This window comes from Eublepharis macularius, chromosome 6 (assembly GCF_028583425.1).
Source record: "Eublepharis macularius isolate TG4126 chromosome 6, MPM_Emac_v1.0, whole genome shotgun sequence".
Lineage (NCBI taxonomy): Eukaryota > Metazoa > Chordata > Lepidosauria > Squamata > Eublepharidae > Eublepharis > Eublepharis macularius.
In genome coordinates, this window is record NC_072795.1 from 52,111,379 (window position 1) to 52,133,401 (window position 22,023).

At 42.2% G+C, this 22,023-nt stretch overlaps 2 protein-coding genes across 2 annotated transcripts; both read right to left on the reverse strand.

Annotated features, from left to right (window-relative positions):
- Window positions 1-369: 369 nt before the first annotated feature.
- Window positions 370-1,622, reverse strand: LOC129332669 (G-protein coupled receptor 35-like; the record flags this gene model as incomplete). Its single annotated transcript, XM_054983900.1, has 1 exon — window positions 370-1,622. A coding segment is annotated over one exon (873 nt), but the record flags the coding sequence as incomplete, so codon positions are not given.
- A 14,082-nt stretch (window positions 1,623-15,704) lies between these two features.
- On the reverse strand, window positions 15,705-21,448 carry LOC129332768 (G-protein coupled receptor 35-like). Its single transcript, XM_054984003.1, has 2 exons — window positions 21,403-21,448; window positions 15,705-17,463 (listed from the first exon to the last, which is right to left on the reverse strand). Exon 2 carries the CDS (start codon window positions 17,449-17,451, stop codon window positions 16,486-16,488), a length of 966 nt encoding a protein of 321 aa, XP_054839978.1. The 5' UTR covers window positions 17,452-17,463; window positions 21,403-21,448; the 3' UTR covers window positions 15,705-16,485.
- Window positions 21,449-22,023: the final 575 nt, after the last annotated feature.

Below are 22,023 nucleotides of genomic sequence, written 5' to 3' on the forward strand. Positions count from 1 at the left end.
TGCGCGGGAAAAGAAACGGTCCCCGGAGGATGCACATGCCACACAGTGATCGTTCCCATAGTGTGGCCCGCCATTTTTGAGAGCGTGCGGATCACAATTGAGGGGGAGGTGACCTTGCCATTTCATAAACAGCGGAACATTGGGGTAGCGCAAAATAAACCTTTTTTTTAAAAAAAGTGCGCCGCCAATGCTGATGACATAGGAAGGAACCGCCCACTATAACGCTTTCCTTGGTGGCGTGTGGAGAACTGATTGCGCCATGAAGACACACTGGGAGGGTGAATGTGATAATGCACAGCATGATAGCAGAATGAACCCGACTGCCATGACTGCGCGAGAAAAGCAGAAGGTGAGTGCGTGTGGATTCGGCCTTAATCTGGACTTTTTACACAGATACACATTTATAACTCATATGGGGAAGGTCATTCCTCATAGCAACTGAGTGGAGGCACTGAGGTAGCAACAAGAGGGAAGTGATGAAACAACAAAGCACAAGCATTGGTGGAGAACTTTTGTCAAGATAAAAGCAGCAATTTCTTGAGGGCCATAGTTCTCATCAATATGAGTTGTTGGATTCAGCTGGCATTTTTTACTCAACCTCTCAAAATTCCCAACAGTCTCCATTCCACATTGCTTTTATCCGTGCAGGATCCATGATCTCCAGCATAGCTCCTCCCTTTTTCAGTAGTGGAAAAGCTGATTGGATCCAACCACAAGATTGACATGCAGTTCTTAGGCTCATCCCTTTACTACATAATTTCGAAGTCTTGGTTTTCAGATCCTTGTTTATAAGATGAGAAATAATTGGGCGCTAGTTCCATGGAAGCCTCTTTAAACTCCTTGTTGACGAAGTAATAGCAAATGGCATCCAAGCAGCAGTTAGTATTAGCAATCATTCCGGCAGCTTGTACAAAGATGTTGATACTTTTTACTGTAGTGCAGGTGGCCTCATGGTAATCAGCTATGAACCGAATGATGTTTGCCAGGTTAATAGGTAAAAAACATATGACAAACACAGCCATATTTGCAAAGATGATGTTGATTGATTTCTGGACAAACTTTTCTTTATGTGAGTTTGAATTTTTATTCTTTGTGAGTTTCTTTACAATTTGGATAGAACAGAAGCTCAGGATGGTTAAGGGTATAAAAAATCCCCAAATAATAGATGCAAGACTGTGTATGGATGGCTTTTTGGAAGCCTTATGAAAGCAACATCCACACTCATCTCGCTCTTCCAATGATTTATTTAATGACACAATACTTACCATTAAGGCCCAGAGAATCCCACAGACAACAGCTGATTTTTGAGGGGACCTCACTTGCTTTGCTTTGAAGGGGTACCATATGGTGATGTATCGATCAACTGCTGTGATGGTAATAAGGAATATACTCATGTACCGGTTAATAAAGTATGCAGATTCCAAGATTAAACACTGTGTGTTCACATGGGTATTCTTTGAAATCATCTTGAATGGCAAAGTAAAGAGAACCAAGAAGTCTGCAATGGCTAAATTGACCATATATACTCTGGTTTCAGTCCATTTGTTCAGTTTGCAGAAGAATACGCTCAAAGCCAAGATATTGAGGATGACTCCAATAACGAAAACTGGGATGTAAACATATAGTTGAATGTGGTCTATGGTTGTATAATTACAGGCCCCTGCCTGTATTGTGCAGTTCTCGTCTGGTTTCATTACTTCACTCTGTTGCTCTTAAAGAAGAAGACTATAATTATGGAGTGATAGAATTTCACCTTTCATAGAATACCTTGCACAGTCATCTGCTTCCAAACCATGCCAACAGCCTTGTTAGTGGGTTGTTATCTCTGAAAACCTCTTGCATAAGCCCGTGTCCCTTTATCACTCTAGAAGTGGAGGATCTTCCTCATGACTCTTGCCCCATTCTGTTTATTGAGAGCCTAGATCTAAATTTCCTGCAGCCATCTTAGCCAGCCTTGACACATATCTAGCAGTGGAGAAAATTATTTTTCTTCTAGCTAATGTAGACCTTCGTGTCACTCATATGGCTTCATGGTTTCCATTGGCTGCTACGAAAATTTAAGCTAAAGTCCTACTTGTGGTATAATTTGTTGTAGCCTGATTTATGTTTGTGGGCTGGGCTGTCTTTAATTTTAATCAAATCTGTTTTGATTGCTGTTCTCTCATTAACCCTTGCATTTTATATATTTTTATTTAACTTGAGATTGTAATGGCCTTTGACTACATGCAATAAATTTTATTACAACTACATGGTGTGATGTAATAGTTAGAGTGTGGGGAGACCCAGGTTTGAATCCCTGCTCTGCCATGGAAGCTCGCTGGGGGACCTTGGGCCAGTCACACACGCTCAGCCTAACCTACTTTACAGGGTTGTTGTGAGGATAAAATGAAGGAGAGGAAAATGAGTCAACAGTGCTTTGGGTTTCTATTGGGGAGAAAGGAGTGGTATAAATGAAGTAAATAAGTAAATAAATAAATCCTTCTGTGTTGTCATATTAATGCTAGTAATAATACTGTTTATCATTTTTATGGTGCTGTCATATACATAATCCTAATACACCATATTAATTTCAGTTGAATTGAATTGTCAGTGCTCATATGGGCTCTGGGTTCTAAGTAATTACTGATTTATACTTCATTTGGAAAAGAGGTTATGTATTTGCTCCCACAGTTGGAATGAAGAGGCAGACCAGAATTGAGATATAAAAGGACATTTTATTGAATAACGACAACATAACTTGCAACCACTGCAAGGGCCTAACTAGCAGTACAGGTCAGGCCCTGGGGGTCATTCTTGGACCTCCGCCCTAACCTGTCTTGGCAAGCCACCATCTGCCCCGGGTGTGAGCCATCCCTCGTATGGCTGTGCCCTGGTTCCCCCTTAAAGCTCCCCCCAGGCCACAAAGCTGGAGGAGGACTGGCTTGTCCAGGGGTTTCCTACCCAGGTGTCTGTCCTCATCCCTGGGCCATGAGGCAGCCAGCCGCTCCTGACAGACCCCTATTCCCCACCAATGAAGATATGCCACAGGTGTTCGCCGCCCCGTTGCTTTCCCCCCTACTTCTAACCTACCACTGCCAAGGCCAAGTCTCTGCTTAGGCCTTTGCGCCTCACTGGTGGCTTAAAGCCATCCTGAGAAATCTCTGTTGGCCTTTCGCCTTGCCTTCTCTATTGCTGTAGGGTCCAATGCTCCCTGCCAAACACAGCGCGGAAGCATTGCCAACCAGATTATCAGGACACCGGGTCAGAGCTTGCCTAGCTCCTGCAAGTCTGAGGTGCAACTGGATGTCAGGTGGGCGGACCGGCCTTATGAGGCCTCTGACCTTGCCCATCCCAGCATACCTGGATGCCCTGAAAGCCTTGTCCGCCTCCTCCAGGGAGGCAAATCCTGCCACCCCACAGCCAAGCAGCTGTTGCCGCAGCTGGGGAGTGCCACATTCTAATGAAACATTAGCTGACCAAAGAAACTGTGCACTTCTTAAAGAACCTCTATAGTTTCTGTAATAATGTTTTATCCAGCTACATAACAGGTAGTTGAAAGGAATCTACACAGATGGAGGAATGACAATAATGTACATGTGGAAAAAAGCAGTTCTGGTTCTTCTTCAAAGCAACAGCTGACAGGAGCTCAGATTTTCAGTTAATGTGAAGGAAAGAGTGAGATTGGCAGGACCGGAGATGAGCACAGTACTAGAGAATATGATGAAATGATGTCTTATTCAGTCTGCAAAATGCTGTCTGCGGTTCTGGGGAACTTTTCTCTCATTTTTTGTGATTTCTAATTGTTTAAATTCTTAAGATCACAGTTTCCACATTTTTATCCCACTGTCCCACCAAGGAGCTGATGAATGGCATACATGGTTCTGCCCATCTCAGTTTATCCACACAAAAGAGACTGGACTGAAGTTACCCTATGAACTTCAAAAACAGTCCAGTAGCACCTTTAAGACTAACCAATTTTATTGTAGCATAAGCTTTCAAGAATCAAGTTCTCTACTGTAGTCTGGGGTAGTTTGGTGGGGACTACAATACCCACCAAATGAAGAAACAAATCAACAGGACCAGACTAGTACCCAGAAACAGTCTGTTCCAGGACAAACCTAAAGGAACTAACAACAGAACACCACTGGTTGTCACCTATAGCTCCCAGCTATAGTCTCCCAGCTATATCATCAGTGAGCTACAACCCATCCTGGAAAATGATACCTCTCTCTCAGAAGCCCTGGGTGGAAGACCTTTCCTTGCCTACAGACAGCTCCCCAACCTTAAACAACTTCTCACTTACAATCATGAATCGGCTAGCAGAGTCACCAGCACAGGTACCAGGCCCTGCAACAGACCCAGATGCCAGCTCTGCCCCTATATCTACCCAGGGAATACAATTACAGGACCCAATGGCATCAACTACACTGTCTCTGGCTCTTACAGCTGCTTATCCTCCAATCTGATATACGCCCTCAAGTGCCAACAATATCCTTCTGCTCTGTACATTGGACAAACCAGCCAACCTCTACGCAAAAGAATAAATGGACACAAATCTGATATTAGAAATGGAAACGTCCAGAAACCAGTGGGAGAACACTTCAATCTACCAGGACATTCCATCAAAGACTTAAAGGTCACTGTAGTTCAACAGAAACCTTTCAAAAACAAAATCCAACGGGAGGCTGCTGAATTGGAATTCATATGCAAATTTGACTCTGTCAAGCTGGGACTGAATAGGGACTATGAATGGTTATCACATTATCACAGGTAACATTTCCTTTACAGAGGCTGGGTCTGGGGGAGCCCAGTGGCACCTGGTGTAGGCTTTCGGGGACCACAGTTCTCTTTGTCAGATGCATCTGGCGGGGAGAGCTGTGGTTATCGAAGGCTTATACTGCATTGGAATTGGATAGTCTGGCTGTTTTGCTGCTACAAACTAACACGGCAAACTCCTTTGAAGCCACACCAAAAGGAGATGTTTACATTTACTAGCAAAGGAATGTTTTGGTTGCATCCTCCCTCTCCCCCCACTAATTGCCTCCTCTTCTATATTTGACCAGTTTCTGTACCATGCATCTGACGAAGAGAACTTGATTCTCAAAAGCTTATGCTACAATAAAATTGGTTAGTCTTAAAGGTGCTACTGGACTCTTTTTGATTTTGCTTCCACAGACTAACACGGCTAACTCCTCTGCACCTATGAACTTCATGGCAGAATGGGCATTTGGACACAGGTTTCCAGGCTTCCTCAGTTTTTTGACCCTGTATAATGTAGTACTTCTTTTTCTGTAGTGAAAGGTTTGAGGCTGTAAGTCTGCCTAAGTATTATGCCCCCTTCAGCCCTAATCCTAGGTTTCAGATAAGGGATTACAAGGGTTTTAATCACTGAGAACTAAAAGGAGTGGGCATGTATACAATCAAGAACTAGTGATATAGATTGTAGTGGCTAAGAATACATACCAGACTGAGCGAGATTGGGTGCTTGTTTTTCTTCTCATGCTATCCTTCTAACGAACCATCTAAACACTTAGGACAATTATTCCTCTGCAAATGGAGGAGGCAGTCCAAAAATGGTACATATTTCAGAAGAAAGAAAGAAAGAAAGAAAGGCCCATACATCTCATCTGCATGGCTGAAAGCCACAACTTAGATTTGCAAAGTGCTTCTTTGAAAGGTTCATATCTGCCTATTTTTAGTAGACTGAGTTTGCATAGAACTGTATCCCACCAAGAAGCTTGGGGACTGCCTTTTTTGTCAAGCTCTGACCCATTGCTATATACAGTCAGGCATAGCTTCTAATCAGTCAGCAGTTGAAGAAATAGATGTGAGCCTTGGAAGCAAATCTTTTGGAAGCCTAAGTCATGATCAGCTGCAGCACAGACAAGCTATCAGACTACATAGCATCCATTTTCGTACAGCGTAGAGCTATTTCATAGAGAAGAACTTACCACTTAGAGTTCAAAATGCTCTGCTAGTTCCCCTCAGTCTGGTTTCCACCTTGAGAATGAATTCAGTTTGTTCTCCTTTTACTGCGGTCAGTCTGGCTACCCAGCTAGCTGTTCTGAAAAATCTTGTTGTAAGGGCTGTTTCTTCTTGGGCTACTGAAAGGTATAGTTTTAAAATGTTAGTTTTCTCTAGATCGTAGAAGGTTTAAGTGTTGTTTTAAAATCTAGCTGCTTTCGGCAGAAAAGATCTGGCATAGAGAAAAACCCCTACTCCAATGACTAATAGCTCTGTTTTTCTGTTGTTAAATAATGCTGTATTACGGAACTGCATTTGGAATCTTGTGGTTTATCACATAACAATATTGTGACCTGAATAAGTTGCTGACTATCTCTTTTTTTCTACCAACATCCGACTCTGTGAATTGTCTCAACAGAAAACAAAATCGATTGGGTTTACACATGAGGGATCGGTTTTTGCATTCTATTCTGCATAAAGCATACAAATTTATAAAGCATATAAATAGATGCTTGTCTTTTGGAAGTCTATTATTAACTACCACAGGAGCATTTATCCTATGATAAATTGAATCAAGGCATGATAACTAGATTGTGTGATAAAACTATCAGCTGACACAGTTTTTAATGGTACTTCCTTAATGCTATGAGTTGCAAAAAAATGTTCAATCATTTCTGAAAATTGGGGTGAGCAATATTCCTCCTCATGTTGTCATAGCACTAGCCTGAACCAGCACTGGTAGCTTGAAAACTTGTTTGGAGATAGCTGAATGGGTAGCCTGTTAATTTCTGTGAATTATTTTCTATGGTGACTGTAAGAGTTATTTCTGTTGATGCAGAAATGGTTAACTGAATCCACTTGGCCTTAATTATAATATGCTCTAATAATACATTTTAGAAAGAGATGGTCACATGTGATGGTTTGGAGGCCAACAGCCTATGATGTCTTACCCATAGAGAATCTATTAGGTAACTGAGGCCTCAGTAAACTGCAGCCTTCCAGAGCCTCTCAGCTTTACTGTAGCTGTACTTTCATAGCCACCTAATCATCTGGAGTGGGTACTAAGTCAGTTACAAGCCAATAAACATAAACACAATCCAGACAAGACTGAGATACTGTTGGTAAAAGGATGGTAAAGATGGTTAGTTAATCAATTGGATTGGGGGGGGGGTGGCATTGTAGTCCCCTTAAGAGCAAGTCCTTCTAGGTCCACCTTTACTCATAGGATCTGTGAACTCAAAAAATCCTGGGCTCAAAAGCTGTAGCATTTCCTGCGAAAGCATGCTCTTTCCACAGTTATCCATGATGTAGTAAAACTACTTCAATGCAGTAAATGTAGGACAACTTGTGAAAAATGTTTAAAGATGGTAAAAACATGGCATCTAGATTATTAACTGGCACCCACTATGGTGACAATATTTCACCAAAGATCTTCACTGTAGAGATGGGCACGATTGGAATCACGATGTGAACCCCCCCCCCCCCATAATGGCGTTTGCGCCATCGAGACTCAGCTAATCGGTTCCGTCCATGGCAACCGATCCAGCGTTCGGGGGGGGGGGCTTGATCAGGGGGGCCATCGTGATCTAATCAGAGAACCAGACACTCAGACGCCAATAATCTATTCCCCTAGCAACAGAGCCAGGGGAATGCCTGAGCTGTGTTTTCCCTCCTTCTGTCACTCTGGAAAACCGAATGGAAGCCCAGCTTTCCTTGATTAGCAGGCTTCCTTCCAACCACGGAGCAGCAACCCAAGGGAGGGAGGGGGAAGGGGGTGTTCTGAAGCCATGGGCACAAAGGTTTTTTGCTTTTTTAAAAAGCGGGGCTTTGTAGGAGGAATGGGTGTTTTTCTGTCTGTCACTCTCTGCAAAAGGCAGCACAGGTGGCTGGGAGGCCGCCCACGCCGTTCGTCTTTCCCCAGGACAAGGGGCGTGCAGGCAAGCCAGCCACCCCTTGTCCTGGGGAAAGGCAAAAGGCAGTGCGGGTGGCTGGGAGGCCGCCCGTGCCATTGGACAAGGGGCGCGCGGGCAAGCCAGCCGTCGCTTGTCCTGGGGAAAGGCAAAAGGCAGCGCGGGAGGCTGGGAGGCAGCCTGCACCATTTGCCTTTCCCCAGGACAAGGGGCACGCAGGCAAGCCGGCCGCCCCTTGTCTTGCGGGGCAGGTGAATGTCAGGTTCTGATTGTGTTTAAACCAAAGAGACTCCATTTTAATCTTGTTTTACCTTATCAGATGGAAGGACTTTGAACCTGGTCATAATTAATGGGTAGAGTCTATTCATATCTGTGCCCCCAGATTACTGAAAGGTTTCCACACTCAATATCCTCATAAGCCTGGGGGAGGAGCATCTTAGACGGGGCAGAATGTCAAGGTTCTGATTGTGTTTAAACCAAAGAGACTCCATTTTAATCTTGTCAGTGTATTAAGTGTGCTTTTTGCAGGTGGAAAGACTTACCGCTGGAAGCCTTACAGAGAGAAGAAGATTGTTATGTCTACGTATATCTGCTTTCCTGACACCCTTGGGAACTTTCATTTTCTCACCCTCGAGCCGTTTGTTTTGAGAACTGTGGGGGAGGATGGGGCCTGAGGGGAACTGCTTATTCTGTACCTAATCCTTTGCTTGGCATTCATAACAATTTCCTAGTTCAGCTAAGATCCGTGTATCTTGGAATGTGTACTCTAATGGTTGACTATCTCTAGTAAAGCCTTTTGAAATCAAAGGACTTTTGTCTTATTGCATGAGGCGGGCTGAGCTGCAACTTTTAGCAAGCCACAGTCTGACAGTGAACGGCGCGGGCAGCCTCCAAGCCACTTGCGCTGCCGCCAGCTCCGCAGTGCACCGGCACAGCCGGCTTGCTGCGTGGGTGGGTGGGGGGCGACCCATTAGCGCGCGCGCACAAGAGCCTGACTACGGTTGCCATGGGCGCTGGCAACCGTAGATCCGGCCCTGGTGTGAATGTCCCCTCCCTGAGCGGAGGCGGCTCGTTGCTGGGTTAAAAACTCCCCCCCCCTGCTCTAAGTGTGTGTGTGTGTGTGTGTGTGTGTGAACATCCCCTCCCTCCCTGAGAGGAGGCGGCTCATCGCCACCTCCCCGTGTCCGCCGGGCCTGGCGGCCGCTGCCACCAACCACCATTCCTATATCGCTGGAAACAGCGGGGCGCCCTCCCGCTTTGGCCTCCCCGATTCCCGATTCCGGATTGGAAACGGGACTTGATCAGTTAGAATCGGTGACTTGGGTTCGGCGGCAGCCTGGATCCACGAATGGCTTGATCGGTATTTTTTTTTTGGTCGTGCCCACCTCTACTTCACTGTCTTCCAGTTTGGTTTTGAGCGTAATGTAAAATACCAGTATGAAGCTCCATATAGCTTGGGGCTGCCATATCTGAAGGACCCTTCTTGTATACAACTTGCATTTACAAACAGTTCATCTGCTGACATTGATTGGCTGTAGCATTTCTGTGGAAGAGTGAGGTTTTTACATTGTGACATAGAATGGCCTCCACAAAACTGCACGACTTAATTGGTTTCAGACAAATTTTCCTAAGCTTTCAATTATAATTGCTGAGTTTTATTGCTGTTGATTTTTAACTCGGAAACTATTTTAATTGTCAAATGCTTATATTGTTTTTAATTTCTCTTATGAGCCACTTTATGGAGGAAAGAAAGGCAGGACATATATTTCTTAAATAAATTTGTCATACCTTCAGTTCTCCCACACTCTGCTTCTCTGTCTAAATATTGTGACATGCTCCCCTAAGAAGTGAAAAGTTCCAGACAGGGGTATCACTTCCAGGTATGGTTTTCGTTGGATGAAAGAACACTGATGACTTACAGTCTCTTTGTATTATTTGCAAATATACAGAAAGGACACTGATGGGGACAACTCCTATAGGTCTGCAAACAGATTTCTAGAAAGAATCCAAGATGCTTCATTTTTGACCACCTTTAACTTGCTCCTGGCATCTTTCTCTGACCCAAAGGCAAATTGCAGAGCTCTTGTTTCTTCACATTCATACTCTATCTGTCCCTTCTCTCCAGTGATGGTCAGCTTCCATCTTGTAAACAGGAGAGCTCTTTACCATCTCTTTACAATTAGCTCCCACTGAAGAAACATAAGCATCCATGAAGAAACATTAGCACTCCTATGTCACAGATGCTGACTCCCAACAAGTGCCAAACTTGTGATAAACCCCTTTCCAGTACTCAGCCAGAAAACTAACACTGGAATTTAAACTGTCTAGACATGGACTACTTTACTTTGTTTATGTACATCATGTGATGCACATGACACATTTGGTATATGTCAAAGAAATAAGTATCACGACACTGGCTCACTAAAATGGTGCCCATGGCCACCACGATGCCCATCAGTGGTTTTCCTGGCACCCATTTGTTTTTTCAACAAAGCATTTCTTTCCAAAGCAAAGCAAATTCTAGCTTTCCTCCACTTCATTGGAGCAGAAAAACCCACAGTTCACAGGGAGCACATATTCAGAAACAGCTGCCTGCATTGTGGGAGGACACTTGGCTTGCAATTTCCCAGCATTTTGTGATTGGCCTCAGCATCCCATGGAAGCTAGTTTTGTAGTGCTGTCCACTCTCTGTTCTCAAAAGATCACGGTTAAGATTGAGACTTAACTGCCAGTTTCATAAACTCAAAGAATAATGTATGTGATTTTCATTTTTGTCGAGTCACTCAAAATAACTCATCATCAGTTATAAAGAATGATATGATGTAACTGGAAAAGAATGGAGATGGAATCTGTATAAATTACCTTTCTCGAGTCTCTCCCTTCCTCAACATCATCAGGAAGCCTGTAAACGAAAAATCTTCTTATAATTAAACATTATCTTCAACCAAGTAGTGCCCAACGTTCAGGACAGAGACCCAAAGATTTGTTATTCTGCAGTGCCTTATGTGAGCATGTGTGCATGGTGCCGTCTTCTGGGTGTCAACATCATTCTTCTCTATAAATATGATCACTTCCTACTTAGAATGAACTGTTTTTCTCAGAAAATGTAATCCTTCTTGTGTTTCATTGCATTTTGTGCTGCAGCAAAGAGGAAGTCCAAGATGAAGTTTATCATCAGCATGCAAAGGGAAAGTATGAAGGAATTATACTAAAAAGGTAGATGACATTTGATGTTGCATGGATTGAAGACAAAACTACCATTAAAAAAAGTATATATCACCAGAACCTCATCACCTCATACCATTTTCTAGCACAAAGGTGAAGCAAACTATAAATGTACTCTGTGTGACTTCCCATTAATTTCCCAAATAGCCTGAGAGACGAAACCTAAAAGTTTTGTGTCAACCTTCCATACTGTCTTTAAGATTATCCCCACATTCTATGAACCTTTGTCTGCCCCACCCCTCTTTTCTTTACAGTCTTAATGTCTTTATTAGTTTTACTGGACTTGAATCTTGCTCTTCTACTGCAGATAAACATAGCAACTCACCTGAAACTTAGTTTTCAGTAGTATCTGTATAAAATAAGAATCGTTCTTCACTTTTTTAAAAGGTCAGCTGAGAAATAACACTTTTGTATATGTTTACACGATGAATCCAGGAATAAAATTGGATTTGGAAGTTTCATCCATGTCTCTGTATAATTGAGTGTACCTTGAAGATTTGTATCTAACCTGATGGAACTAACAGTGCAATCTCAAGTAGAGTTATTCTCTTCTAAGTCTGTTGAAGTCAGTGGACTTAATTTTTTTTTTTTAAGGATTGCACCTCGAATAGATTAAATCTGAGTATATCATTTAAAGGGTAGTAAACTGAACTAGTAGTATATTTAAATAAAATTGTGATACAATAGAAGTTCTGATAGAAGTATGAAAAACATTTTTGACATGCAAGTTCCTAAATGATATTTTCAATATTGCAAGAGAAAATTCTTCTGATTTGAACATGACCAAATTATGAAGCAGCTTTGAAAGTCCAACTATGTAAACAGATGAATCACATCATCCCTTTTCAGCTTTATTATTATTATTAGCTTTAATATTGACAAAAGTGTGGTCACTGAGACATATGACCGACAATAATTCTTTAAAAGCATTTTCACATGCTGATTTGAAACCACTTTAAACTTCTCTTGTATTGTTTTTGTATTATTGTGGTAAAGAAAGTAGGAGACAGACAGTTTTAAACAGAATGTACATTCTGGCCAATAGATACATTTTATATGTTGCTGCGAATTAGACAATTTTTGATGTCAAGAGAAAACACTAAAAATGTCCATACGATTTGACATACAGCATTAGGTTGTTACCCAAATAGGGGGGGTCTCCTTGTGAGTTGGGGCAATTAAACACAGCAAGAAAGGGTAACTGGGATATCCACCAACATATACCAGGATTGTTTCCTTAGAGAACTCTCAAATGAACAGGCAGATATTGTAAAGGAAAGATTTCTATTAACAGAGCAATAAAAGGCACACACACAGAAAATCACACACAGCATACACACAGAGCTAACTAAGAAAACAGTGAGGAAATGGGAAAGCAGTTTCAGGGAAAGGGTTATATTTACCAGTCTCAGGGAAGGAGGAGAAGGTCTGTGGAGGACCAGAAAAACAAGCAGCATTTCATGGAGAAAAAGAGCCCACACATGCACACACTATGAGCACATGACTGGACAGCTCATGTGCTGGAGTAAAACTGATGTCTTGGTTCCAAAAACAATATCTTTAATGGCTTGCCCAGAAGTGGAACATTGTCGTGCTCAGAGGCTAGGTGCCGGTACAAGCTGGGGTTAGCATGCCTGGCAGGTGAAGCAGCTTATGAGTAGTCAGGCAGACTGAGTTCATACACGAGTAAGGCAGTCCAAAAGCAAGTCCAATGGTCTGAGTCAAAACACAGGCAGAGCAGTCCAATAACAAGGCAGATGGGTGCAAAGCCAGGAGTCAAACCGAGGCTATAAGCTAAGAGTTCAGTCCAAGGGGAAGCAAGATACAGGGTGGGGTCAAGAGCTTCCAGGCACAAGGCTCAGGTCACAGGAAGTGGCAAGCTAAGTTGCTTCCATGCTGAGCCCTGCTCAGCATTCACCTTTTATACACTGCTCTAGTTAAGAAGGCGACGTGCAGCTGTTCCATCTTCCTCTGATTGTAGTGCTCTGATTGTAGTCCCACCCAGTGCTGCACTTGCTAGTGAGCACTCCTGCGTCTTTCCCAAAAAGCCGCCCTTGCCCTATTCCTCCATTTCTTGGGGGCTGGTTTCTCATCTGCTCTGCATGAGCCCTCACCCCCAACGGCTTCCCCAAGGATCCCCGGCTGCATTCCTTGCCACTTCACCAAGGGTTCTTCTGGTGCTGCTGCCAGCTCCTGTGTAGGCTTCTCTGGTGAAGAGGCCAGATCTGCCAGCTCCTCTAGCTCTTTGTCCTCTGAGGAGGACTCAATGGCGGATGGTAAGGTGACGGGCCGAGGCTGGTTCACGACATCACATCAGGTGAGGTGTGCTATGACTATCTGGGCTGGACTATAGGTAAGAATATTGCTTGATGACCTGGTAAGTATTAGGCAGGGAAGCTAACAGATGTACTAAATAGCCTGATTAGCTAAATCAGAGAGGAAAGGCATTGATGAGATTAGGTGGGGAGGTGTCTCTCACCTCCTTCTTCTCAGGAAGCCTCATTATCTCTGCTGCTCTCTGGGGCATGGGGGTCGTTCAGTCAGTCATTCCCCTATGACTCATGGCTTGGTAAGTTTCCAGTCTCCAAGCCAGTGAGCATCCACTCTGCCTGGGGGTGGGGTGCTATTTATGATATTTCATATCCATAAACTGCCCTTTCAGTATGAGGAAGGGGTCTGACTGCTAACAAGGTGTCCATTTAGTATCAGATTTTCACATTTATCCTCAGCCTTCACTGTCTTATTCGGAGTTCTGACAAGTTAGCATGTTGGAGGAAGGAACCAGAAGGTTCTTTACTATTCCATAGGAAATAGATTGCTTCTTGATACTAAGGATTTGGGAGATGGAGAAGTGTCCTAAATATCTACTGATGTTCTTCACAACCTACAACTTACATGTATAAAACAGTGCAAATCACTGACTACAATGTGAAATGCTGAGGCAACTTCAGTAATTGGAAACTAATCATAGCAGCTGTGATAGAAGATCTATGCATTCATGTTTTATTTACTTGTTAGAACATGGGGTCTTGTTAACTAAGATATATTCTCCTTATACAGCTTTGCCCTCAGTGGCCATAGCTCAACGGTAGACCATATGCAGAAAGTCCTAGATTTAATCCTGATAATCTCCTGGGGAAATCTCCATAGAATTCTTATCAAACCAAAAGCTGCCCCATGCTGAGATTGTGGGAGAAGGGAAAGTAGGGTGATCTTTACAGAATTTACAAGCCCTGTCCCTGACTTCCACCAATTTTAGTCTCCATTGACTTTTATAGAGTAATGACTTACCAATTCTGTTCTTACTATAGTTGCCAATTCCAGCTTTGGAAATTCCTAAAGATTTGGGAGGTGTGCTTTGTGAGCTGTGCAAGCTCAGTGGGGATGTGAGGTCAAAGAGTTCACCCTGCAAAGCTGCTATTTCCTCCCAGGGGAAGTAATCTTTGTAGTCTTGAGATCAGTTGCAACCCTAGGAGAACTCTAGGGCCCACCTGAAAATTATGAACCCTAGTTCCTATAGGTGCTGTACAAATTATGGATATTTTAAAAAATCCTTGCTGCTATTACCTTCTTTTAGTTTAGTTTTGCTGTATTTGAGAGAGGTGAGGACCAGGAGGAGAAATTGCCCCAAATACGAGGCTCATCCAAATGAGAACCATGCAAGAGAAAAACTTCAGTTGAGATATAGGATGTATGGAACTGGGTGGCAATGATGAGGTGTATTATTCATTTCATTAATCAAATATTTTTGACTAGTAAGACATCTGCACAAATCTGTGCAGAGATAACGGTCACCAGCACATGATCTTGTTCTGGACTAGAACCAAACCTCCATTAAGTCCAGAAAATAAGTTTTAGGAATTTGGGGTGGGGCTGCCTTTATGTTCCCCATTCTAGGCCTTCATGAAACAAGAGGCCAGCTAGGCCTAAACAGTTCTTCTGCTACAGAAGTTCTGGCCTCTCCCCAGTAAGGCTTCTAACCCTCCTTTGGGAGTTGTTCTCTTCTGTATATGTGATGCCCTCTTTAATTTTGAATAGAACGAATGCTTGGAGACAGGGATGGAGCATTTAGTCTTTCTCTCTTCTCCTGAAGTTGCTACCTGTCCCATTGGGAACAACATCTGCATAGCATACAGGAAGTTTTGTCAAGCAAGCTCAGAACTTGTGAGTGGGAGATATATGTATATTTCATTACATATATTTCATTATATATATATTTCATTACATAAGCAACCAAAGTAATAACTGCATGTCAAAATACTTAATTGTTGGCTCATTTCTTCACAAATACCAATAAAAGAAAGCATAGTTTTGCGTTCTCACACAAACTATATTTATATAGTGACAGGAAAGTATCTTACACAGATATACAACATGATGGCAAGTCTTTGTTCATTGGAGCAAGGTCATTTCTAATATTTGTTAAAGATAGAACTGACAACCTGGCCATTTAATTCGCAGAAGAAGCTAGTTGAGAAATTATTGCTCTTAGTGTCTCAAACAGGAACATAAAAACAAATAGCAAAAATACCACCTTGGATATGAAGACTTTTATTTTTCAAAACCAGGTATTTTTCAAAAACCAGAAAAGGCTCTGGCCTTTTCTATGTAAACTGACAATGGTGGCAAGGGGTGAGGGGGACATAATCAAATAAAAAGATATAAATTGAATTTCACACACAGATCAATTTATCATTTGTGATCTTTCAGTTGAGCTTTATTCTTCCTAATATTATTTTAAAAAATATTTTATTTAAAAGATTTCTAAAAGCCTCATACACAAAAGAAACAAACATATGACAACAATAGTGAGAAAGATACACAGAAAAAGGTTTCCAGATAGCTCAAAATAAGTCTGTTCATCTATATGCCATCATTCAAATACAAATAAAGTTGTAAGGTCCTCCATCCATTGAACTTTGAGAGGTGGGCATTTGTCTCCTCAATGTTGTAATACAAATCTTTTAGCTCCAGCAAAGGCATGTTGACCATCAGTTTTTTGTTGACCATCAGTTAGATCCCAGGATACAGGTAGGTAGTTTAAAAGCACATAAACATCCTCAAAAATCAATGGGTATTCTAATACAAAATTAATATGAGTAATAACTTCCTCCCCCAAAGATGGAATAAACTTGACATAGCCAGAGCATATGCTTAAGAGACCCATCCTGGAAACTACAGCGCCAACAATTAGACACTGTATTTAGTCTTTTACTATAAAGATGCTGTGGTGTCCAGTATGCCCTGTACGTGATTTCTTGCTGAATAAGTCACAGCTTAAGATCCATAGAAGCGACAGGTATAGCATTTAAGACCTTATCCTATTGTTTTGGCAAAATTGGGCTATCCAGTTCTTCATAAGATTCTGAAGATGAGGCTTCAAGTAGCTTTGATTGGACATAGTGCTTCAACAATCAGGCTGCATGCATCCTGAAATTATCTTGCCATGTTTGCTAGGCAGCTGTGAATCTTGAGATGCATTTGAGTTAGATTGCTTTGACTTAAAAGGTATAGCTTCCTGAAACTCCTTGGCAACAAAGTAATAGCAAACAGCATCCAAGCAACAGTTCAGATTTTGTATGCATGAAGTCACATGAATGGTTTTGCTCAAAGCTTGATATAGCCAGCATCCATTTCCTGCTGCATCTATTACAAATGCAACCAGTAAGGTGCTATGGAAAGGCAGAAAACATATAATGAATGTGCCCATGTTCACTGCAACAATACAGATTGCTTTCCGAGTTAACTTTTTTTCCTGTAAACTAGCATTCTGTTTCTCCTTGAGGCATCTGATGATTTGTGTAGAACAAAATGTCAGTATTACCATTGGTATGAGTGAAAAGACAACAGTTACAAGCAGAAAGTAAGTATTTTTTCTCTCAGTTTGTCTATAAAAACAATAATTTTGTTTATTTTCTGGTGACAAAGAAAGAAACGTGATTATCCAAGCCAAGGAACATAACCAAAGAAACAAACAGTTGATGGCTGCTTTCTGTGGAGACCTTAGAACTTTGGCTTTCAGGGGATGCTTAATTGCAATGTATCTGTCTACTGCTATGAAAGTGATAGTATAGATGCTTATTGGTATGTTGATAAAATTGATTGACTCTATGACTCTGCAAAAGACATCTTCATGCCGTCCCTGATAGTGGAAAACGACAATAAACGGTAAGGTAAACACTGTAGCGTAGTCAGCCATAGCTAAGCTGATCATGTAAAATCTGCTCTCTGTCCATCTGCTCAGTCTGTAGTAGAACACCCACAATGCAACTGTATTAAATAGAACTCCAAGAAAGAACAACGGGATGTAGAGAATTAATTCAAAAGTGACGATATTTCGATCAAGCTCAGTATTGTTCCTGCAATTCATCATGATGGTATGTTTCTGTAAAGATAATTTTTAATTATGAAGCAGAAAAATTATGTTCATAATAAAAAAAAATATTTTTTTCTAGTAGCAACAGCTGGTTCTTCTTCTCTTCAGCCACCTGCCCTACAGTACTACCATGGACAATTCCAATTGATTGTTGTTCCAAAAGCAAACACGTGGGGCACAATCCTTCCCTGTGTGTGGAGGGATCCTAATAAGGCTCAACAACTATTCACCTCTGCCTCTCTTAGCATGTGTGCATGGAGATCTGAGGACAGAGGATGTGTATACTTCTTTAGATAGTCAAAAAGACAAACAAAAAGTATACAGTATCTAAATTAAAAAGTAGTAAGAAAAAACTGTGACACCTTTCATATTCCCATCCCAGTCCTCCCTTTCCACTTGACCAAGTTAGTCAAGATTTGGAGTTCAAGTAACTCGATCAGCCACAGAAAAGGGGCTAGATGGTATATGGAAGGCACAAAGGGCCACCAATTCCCTGTAATGGACAACTCTGGTTCTTCAATATGTTTTTCTTTAAGGGAAGAACACTCTTTTATGTTCTTTAGTGATTCCTCTACCCATGATGGAGGGCAGAATTCAAGAAAGACTGTACTCATGAAATTTCCCCTTTATTAAAGATAAAAAGTTGAACTAGATACATTTCTGTGGGCAGCCTATGAGATACATAAGGTGGTCAATCAGATTAAATGGATTTTTTGATTTGCAGTTGTCATATGAGGTGTTCCATTCAAAACTTTCTAATGTGCCTCTTCAGATCCCATCTTATAGGCCTGTACAGGCGAATTCCATAGTCTCTGAGAGTCCAATCCCATGTTACAAAGGCCTCATATTCCCCTGGGAGCCTGCTCCAGTCCTGCCAATCAGACACATGCTGGAAGTTTGGTGCTCATTTCCCAGGTGTGTGCAGGCATGATTTGAATCAGGACCATGGGGCGCTGGGAGTGGGGGCTTAAGTCTTCCTCCAATGCCAGTTTCCCAACCTGAAACGACCCTGGGGAGCTGCTGTTTGTGCCACTTGCAAAACGTATGTAACCCATCAGTACACGTGGTTTATCCAATGGGGCAAATACTGGCTCCCTGGGACTGTTTCAGGTTTGGGAAACAATGTGGGGAGAAGGTTTAAGCCCTCTCTCCCTGTGGGCTGTGGTCCCAATCCAAGCCAGGCCTGCACATGTCTAGGAACTAAGTTCCAAGCATGAAAGTCCCAAATTGACAGGACTGGAGCAAACTCGTGAGGGATATCAGTTCTTTGTAACATGTGAATCAGCCTGAGAGTTAATAAGTTTAGTAAAACAATAACTATGGCTGCAACACAGGTTCTGCCACATCAACATCTATAAGAACTTTAAGATCATCAGTATGTAGTATGGTTGCCAGGTCCCCTGGAGCCCAACCTGGAGGACAGGAGGGGTTGTGGGGCATTGTAAGGGGAAACTTACCTTGTGCGTGCACTTAGCACACACATGCTCCAGAGCTCTTTCTTGTCACACCGGGAATGACGTCATTCCCAGCACAAGGAACGGAAGGTCCCTGTGGGGGGCTGATTTTAATTAAACCAGCCTTCCCTTCCTTGTCTCATTGGGAATGATATCATATCTGGAGCAACAAGGAAGAGTTCTGGAGTATGGTCTGGAGCTCCTGGGTCCATTCCTCATGCTTCTCCTCCCGCCGGCCAGGTGAATTGTAGTGGCAGGCGGAGGCTGGGAGCAGGCGATCCCTCACTCCCACCAGGGAATAGGTAAGCATAGTATGCCAGCCACACTAGACAAAATATAGGAGATGAGTAAACAGTGCCTCCCCTTTTTCTGAAAAGAAGTGGTAGGAAGCTTCCCGTTTTCTGTTTAGAAGCACTCTCCCTGTGCCATTTCAGAGATGTAGTTGTATTAATCTCTTGCAGCAAAAATAAACAAAAGCCTAATGACACCTTAAAGATTAACAAGATTTTATTCCAGCATAAACTTTCACAGGCTAGTGTTCACTTCTTTAAAGGCATACCGAGATAGCTTCTGTTGCACAATATTTAAGCCGCTGGGCATGAAATCAGCATTCTGCTTCTTTGAATCCCACTACTGCCAGGAGCTTAGCAGGTGGCCTTGGGCAAGCCACTGCTCTCAGCCCCAGATTCCAAGCTGCATTGTGAGGACAACACTGACTTTGTTCACTGCTCTAAGTGGAGCCCTAATTTGTCTAGAAGAGCAGTATATAAGCACTATTATTGTTGTTGTTATACAGTGAATCCTTATTAGGTAGACATTTATATTAGAAAAAAAAATAAACTGCAGGGTCAAAGGGGCATGAAATACAAGAACAGGTTGAAATGTCATTATGTAAAATTCAAATGTAATCAAGCAATGTATGGAGACCATTCATGAGAGCAGTAACAGGCCATTTATCTAGTTTGACTAAGCTAGTTAAAACCTGCAGTAACTGAAGAATGCCAGATTTTACTATGATAGTTAACACCTATAATGAGGAATCAGATGAGCAATCCCAATTCATTGTTCAGCCATGAGTTGAGATATGTGGCTGAAAATGTAAAGCCACAGGGACCGTGCGTCTTTTCCTTGACGGGTGGCAAAGTGGTGAGTTTTAGTGGGAAAACGGTTTGAAGGAAAAGAATTATGTACTGTAATGTATTGGTCGAACTCTAGCTTAAGCAAGGGAACTGAGGCCTACACTATCATTGGCTGCTAATTGCAGATAACAGCCAATCAGGTTGGCAAGATAAAGACTAATCACTGAGCTGTAAATATGTTATAATGTACATAGTTGATGCAAATGAAGGGTTCCTGTTCTGTGCTTTTCTATTGGGTGTTGAGTTATTGGGGAGTGGTTTGAGATTGAAGTTGTGTATATGTGTGTGTGTGTGTGTGTGTTGCCACCTAAAAGCTGTCTGTTGTTCCTGTTGAATAAAGAGCTGTTGAACTACGTGGTGTCTGAACCCACTATTTAACAGTACCCCCTCCCCAGATTGTTTTTTTTCACTTCCAGTCAGTCTCCAAAGCTGCCTTTCATTAAAAAAAGAAAAAACCACACCATGAAACTATTCATGTATTTCCCTTCAACTGCTGGCAATGCATGAAACAGGATGTTAATGATAATGAAAGGAGCACAAATGAATGGAGGTATACATTATAATTAGGGTTATCAGTCCAACAGTGGGAGCAGGGGATCCCTTACTCCCAGCCTCCGCCGCCACTCACCTGGCCAGCGGGAGGTGAGGAGAGCATGGGGAATGGGCCTAGGAGTTCCGGAGCGTGCTCCCACGTGCTCTGGAGCTTTTCCTTGTCACACTGAGAACGGCATCATTCCCAGCATGACAAAAAAGAGCTCTGAAGTGCATGTGCACTTTGTGCATGCATGAAGTAAGTTTCTCCCCCCGTGCCCCCCCCGCAACAACCTCCCATCCCTTGGGTTGAGCTCCAGGGGACCTGGCAACCCTAATTACGACAGAAGGAAAGATAACAATTGAACACTGAATAATTCAATGGCCGATCACTTCTGCTACATACCTGCCTTGAAGGACCCTAGCTGGAATTACCATAAATTGGTTGTGACTTGACATCACATAAGTACATAAAGCAAACAATTACAATGAAACAGAAATATGAAAAGCAAAACATGTTTAAAATTTAATGTGCTTGAGAAGCCTGCAGTTTTGGATTGTTAAATGTATTTATTTTATTTAAAACATTTGTATTCATATCCCACCTTTCCGCCAAATTAGGGCCCTCAAGATGGTGAACAAATAAAACACATTAAAACCACTTTTAAAAGTGTGTGCATGTAAACAGCAACTAAATTGCTTGTGAATGGGAAGTTTCAAAGCACTTTTCATACTCCATGAGAAATGTTATTGTAAGTTTCTCACAACTAATAATCTGGCCAGTCTAAACTGGAGAAAAATGTTAATGAAGGCTGAAAGGTTACCTGCCTTACTTGATTGCAGTTCTCAGTAGCAGTTTACCTTGCAAATAAATGTCCAGTGCAGCACATATTTGGTTGGGTGAATGCCGCAGGATGCATATAATATACTTAGCATTTGCTCCACCTACCTCCCCCCAGTTTTAAAAGCACCAGCCAACAATTCTGGATAGAGCTGCTATGGCATATCTGCAATAAAATTGTGCAATATTGCTGGTGAGGAAAAAACCATAAACCCTGTTGTTCCTCTTAATATTATCAGGTTGAAACAGAAACATGTTTTGTCATATGCTTCTTTTCTGATACCTTCTAATCCTGATGCATTATGCATTTGTGTTATTTCCCAACCTACTTTCCCCTAAGCAAACAGTCTATATTTAATTATCAAATTTAGCTTTAGGATTTTTTCCCAAAGGAATGCTATCATGTGCTTCAGACCATGAAAGTTTATGATGGAATAAAAATGTATTAGGGAGCAATCCTAAGCAGGTCTACTCAAAAGTAAGTCTCATGATTAGGGTTACCAGTGGGAGATTCAGGGGGCAGGAAACAGGCAAGAATGGCACTGTGCAAGACCACGATGTTATTTCCAGCTGAAAAACATCATCACACCATGGAATGCTCTAG

What these genes read in the sequence shown, in the direction of transcription:
- LOC129332768 (XM_054984003.1), bottom strand. Translation starts at nt 17,451, where the DNA reads ATGATGAATTGCAGGAACAATACTGAGCTTGATCGAAATATCGTCACT.